The sequence below is a fragment of the Mastomys coucha genome, unplaced genomic scaffold (assembly GCF_008632895.1).
Source record: "Mastomys coucha isolate ucsf_1 unplaced genomic scaffold, UCSF_Mcou_1 pScaffold9, whole genome shotgun sequence".
NCBI lineage: Eukaryota > Metazoa > Chordata > Mammalia > Rodentia > Muridae > Mastomys > Mastomys coucha.
Window position 1 is genome coordinate 39703601 of NW_022196915.1, and position 5302 is coordinate 39708902.

Sequence of the window (5302 nt, forward strand, 5' to 3'; positions counted from 1 at the left end):
AATTTCTTTAAAAGTGAAATAGAAGGATTTATCAACATATTATTTTATCACACAGATAAAAAGTTCTTAAAATTTAAGGTCAAACAACATGACCCAGTCTGAACCCGGTCTGAAAAGGAGGAAACACACACACACACACACACACACACACACACACAAAGAGAGAGAGAGAGACAGAGACAGAGACAGAGAGACAGAGAGACAGAGACAGAGACAGAGAGACAGACAGAGAGAGAGTGAGACACACACAGAGAGAGAGAATGAATGGAACTTAAGATATTTACAGAATATTTTCTCATAGAAAGATATCAATATAGATATCCTAGGAGAAAGAGCATGGGAAAGGGGAATAATTAAAGAAATCTCGACTACAAATCTTTCCAAACTCGCTAAAAGATAAAAGGGCATATGTCCACAAATCTCAATATGAACCCAGAGGATGGTGGCAATGAAACCCTCCCTGAGCATCTACTCAATGACACTGCTGAAGGAAATAAAGAGTCTAGCAAGCTCATTAGCGAGTGGCCAACAATGGAGGTATGGTGTGAAAAGGATTAAAATACATTATGTGAACTTTTCAACAAATTAATAAAATACAGTTTTTGCATCTTTGTTATATTTATTTTTAAATATCTTCATGATAATCTAAATGTGATAACATTGATAGTGCCTGGGAATACATTATAGATGGGTTTCTATGGGGATACTTCCAGGGAATTAATGTGATTCTTAAATATTTAGTTTAATTCCAGATTAAACTCTACTTTTGTAATACAGTTTGTGTTTTGTGCCTATTTTCATTGTGCCGAGAGAATTTCCTGAGGATTTTTACATGGATACTAATAAGAGGTTTTTGCAGTTTATTTTCTTTTTTTCTTTTTTTTTCTTTTATTAGATATTTTCTTTATTTACATGTCATATTTCCCAGTTTCCCCTCCAAAATAAAAAACAAAACCAAAAAACAACAAGAACAAATCCCTGTCCCCTCCCCTCTCCCCCTGCTTGCCACACCACCCTCTCCCACTTACTGGCCCTGGCATTCCCCTACACTGGGGTAGAGAACCTTCACAGAGCCAAGGGCCTCTCCTCCTATTTATGACCGACTTGGCCATCTTCTACTATACACATGCTGCCGGAGCAATCAGTCCCACCATGTGTACTCCTTGGTTGGTGGTTTAGTCCCCGGGAGCTCTGAGGGTACTAGTTAGTTCATATTGTTGTTCGCCCTAAGGGGCTGGAAACCCTTCAGGTCCTTCCATCCTTTCTCTAGCTCCTTCCTTGGGGACCCTGTACTCAGTCCAATGGATGGCTGTGAGCCTCTACTTCTGTATTAGTTGGGTACTTTCAGAGCCTCTTGGGAGACAGCTATATCAGGCTATCTCTTTGATCACAGTCAATATCCACAAGATGGCAGCCTCTTCTCAAAGACTCGGGGAAACTCTCAAGTGTTCATGAATGAGAGAGTGAGGGATGGAGTGGGAGGGGAGAAAGGGGAGGGGCTTGCTGATGAAACAAAGGTGTTGAAAAGAGCTTTTCCCCTACTTGGTGGAACAGTATCTTGATTTTTCCAGAAGGAGAAACATTAGAAATGTGAAACTCATTTTGGGGGGCTTAAGATCTGAATCACCAGTGGAGAGAGATAAAAAGCAAATGATGAAATCCTTGAGTGTGTCACTAGTGGTCCTGTGGCTCCAGTTTAATTGTAAGTTCAGACATTTCTTTTGGATATAAGGTGTGATATGTGAGGTCATTGCCTACTCTAGGATAATGGTAGAAACATAGATGTTTTAAATCTCTAGTTGAGGGTTGGGAGGTCCATGGAAAAGTTACTTTAGAATGTTAGCATCCAAATGCATCCAGTCTTGATTGCCTGATCTTTGTCTTTCTGCACAGGGGTGAGCAGCCAGCAGAAGGTGCAGCAGAGCCCAGAATCCCTCCTTGTCTCAGAGGGAACTTTGGCCTCTCTCAACTGCACTTTCAGTGATCGTACCTCGAACGACTTCAGGTGGTACAGACAGTATTCTGGGAAAGGCCTTCAGTTGCTGGTGTCCATCTTCGCCGATGGGCAAAAGAAAGAAGGCAGATTCACAACTCTCCTCAATAAAGCCAGCCTGCATCTTTCCCTACACATCAGAGACCCACGGCCCAGTGACTCTGCTGTCTACTTCTGTGCAGTGAGCACACAGTGCTCCCCAGCCACCTGCAGCCTGCACCCAAACTTTGGGCCCACACAAGGCCTGAACTAGAGCATCCTTGATTTGGAAAGTCTTTACCTTATGAAAATGCCTCATTCTGAACACATAGTGTTCTAAGCTTCATGACTCTTCTTCCTCCTCCTCCTTTTTATTATTAATAATCTAATGAACCAATTGAGTCGTACCCCTATGCTTGTGGGTTCAGATCATTCACTGATGTGTAGGTAACCTACAAGTGGCCACCTTCCTAAAGAATAATGACTCTCCTCATCCCAACAGCCACCAATTGCTAAATGCTCCTCAGCAAGGATGGTGGCTCAGCAGCCCCTTTACCCTTCATACTTAAAGTTTTACATGTCGTGATTTTGCACATGTCTGGTGCAGGTAACCACAGGTCCTGTGAGTTCATGTTGTGCAACAGTCATGTCCTGTCCAGAGGAAAGAAATTTAAAGCTCTTATCTTCTCAGTCTTACATTTTTTCCACTTCTCTTCCAAGATGTTCTCTAAGCTTTGTTGGGATGAGTAGTTGGTAGAGATGTGGCACTGGTGACCGAGCACTAGAGGTCTCCTATTTTCATTACTCTGAGCATTCTTCTCATCCCTGGGTTTCTAGTTTTTCAATTCAATTGTGATGCTTTCCTAGCCTTGCAGCAGTTGGTATAGCTATCCCATTTAGGTTTGAGCACTCAACACTTATTCTTAGCACCTTGGGTAGTTTTTATGCATCTGCATTAATTCACTGAAAAGAAAGCTTCCTTGACCAAACAAGCAACACTATTCTGATGGTTGGATCTTGTTTGAACTCAGTCACATTCCTTCCTTTCAGCTGGGAGGCACATTTTGACAATTCCTTTAGATGATCAGTTGGTTCAAGAACAACTTCATAGATGGAGTCTCAAATCTAGCCATACATCTGTGAATTTCCTCAAGGCTTCAGGTATAAACACTGACCACGCTCCTGCTCATGCCCATGCTAACATCCTTTGTACTGTCAGTTTACACCTTGTTGAATTTTGTGCAGATCCAGTTCAGTTTCCATTCTGCATTCTCACAGTATTCTCTATTTCCCATGCAGCCTTTCTTGTTAGCCTAAAGAATATAAAGCTTAATATATTTAACAGCACTAGAGACACCTTAAATGCAGAAGAGTCAACATCAGCCAGTGACTATCAGCTATTAGACAGTCAAGGTCAGCATCAAAGAATGTACGAGTCTGAGCTAGGAATAGGAAGCCACATCACTTTCTAATGGGTGGTTAGTACCTGAACATCACATGAGTATCTCCCAAGTTAGGACATGCATAGAGGATGGTCATCCAAAGTCAGCATAACTACGTCAGCACATGCCCTGTCTCTTCCATAGCCCTAGAAAGACCTTAGATAGGAAGGGCCTCTTTCTGCTCTGAAATCTTTCTTAGAAGTTTGTTTCACTTTTTCCTATTCCCACTTTTCTATAATTCTCTTAATACAGATTGCCTTGGCTTTGCATATACATACAAGAGACCACATTTTTACTTTCATTGACGTGAGAACACAAATTCAGAGCCACTATCCCAGGTCAATCTTTGATGATGTCAGTGTCTGGCACTAGGTCCTTTAGTCATGTACAGTGAGTTGTGAAAGGACCTGTCACCTTAAAAACAAAGTCTCTGTGCCCCTTGTATCTATATAAAACTCTTTCCACATTCATATGTAATTAAATTAAACTGTTACCTCTTAATGGTTCTAGATAAGACAGAGAATGGAATAGCTTTGTAATTTCTTCCGAATCAGCTCTGGATTTAGGTATCTCACAGCATGTTCCAACAGTAGGACGAGGTAGCAAGCATCAGAGAGTGGATGGCAATATGGCACTGCTTCTGTCTCTTTAGAAATGTGTGTGTGTGTGTGTGTGTGCATGTGTGTGTGTGTGTGCATGTGCATGTGCGTGTGTGTGTGCATGTGTGTGTGTGTGTGTGTGTTTGTGTGTGTGTGTGTGTGTGTGTTTAAACTAAGCTTTCCTCTGGATGGGTAGGTTAAAATCCAGGGCTCTGGAAAATGTACTCAGTATCTGGAGCTAACTCTTTTTTCTTAGGAACCTAGTTCCGAATAAGGGTCCAGAGTTGCATCCTCTGTGATAGAAGGGAGAACTGATAAACTCTGGTAGCCTTCGTGGCTGTGTGCCTTCAACTAGTGATTGAGTTTGATCTACTGGTAATTGAAAAAGGGCCATCTAAGTTCAGAGGCTGCATATTTGAAGAGACCAGGTCTTAATATTTTGGAACAGTACCTGGAAAATGTAAATGGTAGCTTCTGATCTCTAGCCTATGTCTCTGCCTAGAGGTAAACAACTTACAAGGAGAGGGTCCTCAAGTAGAGGCCCCAAGCACCTGGGAGACTGAACATATTACCAACAATTACAGTCATAAAACTTCCATAGCTGCCCTGCAGTGGCACAGGCAGGACTCAGTTAGAGGTTCCACACTGCTATCTTAATAAATTCAACATGATAGAGAAACAGTGGAAGACTAAGAATCACATTGACACAGAGGGACTAGGAGTTAAATAGATTCACTGTTAGGCAGACAGGTAGGGAAAGGGCCATATAACTATTAAAAATGATGGACTTCAAAGATGTCTGGCTTCTTCTTCACCATCTTGACCTGAGATAAAGCCAATTTAAAACAAAGGTCCAGTGAGGCTTTTCTCCATAAATAGTTCCCTTCCACCTCCACACACCCCACACTGCTGAATGTTCAAGACCTGATCAGGACATGTTGATGCCAACCATTGTGTGTTTATTCAAACTGAGCAACCCTAAATGAGGGGAGAGAATCTTCTTAAAGACCCTTATAAACACCAGCCTTGTAGAAGACACTAGACTTTTGGGTTCCTGAATTAAGACCCCTGGTCTGCAGACGTTCTTTCTCTGTTCTTTATCTATCTATGTATCTATGTATCTATGTATGTATCTATGTATGTATGTATCTATGTACATATGTATGTATGTATGTATGTATGTATGTATGTATGTATGTATCTATTTAGCTCTTCATGATCATATAAGAGTTTCTTCATCAGTTGATTCTGTCTACTATGTTTACTCTGCTTTTATGTTGCATTCAAGA

The 5302-nt window shown here is 41.4% G+C and overlaps 1 protein-coding gene across 1 annotated transcript in view; it reads left to right on the forward strand.

Moving 5' to 3' along the window:
* The window catches only part of LOC116084142, a 7936-nt gene extending 5690 nt beyond the window's left edge, over positions 1-2246 (forward strand). Inside the window, exon 3 of the mRNA XM_031361001.1 lies at positions 1894-2246. Within this exon, the coding sequence (XP_031216861.1) occupies positions 1894-2246 (353 nt within the window). The remainder of the gene's footprint in view (positions 1-1893) is intronic.
* The last annotated feature ends 3056 nt before the right edge of the window (positions 2247-5302 follow it).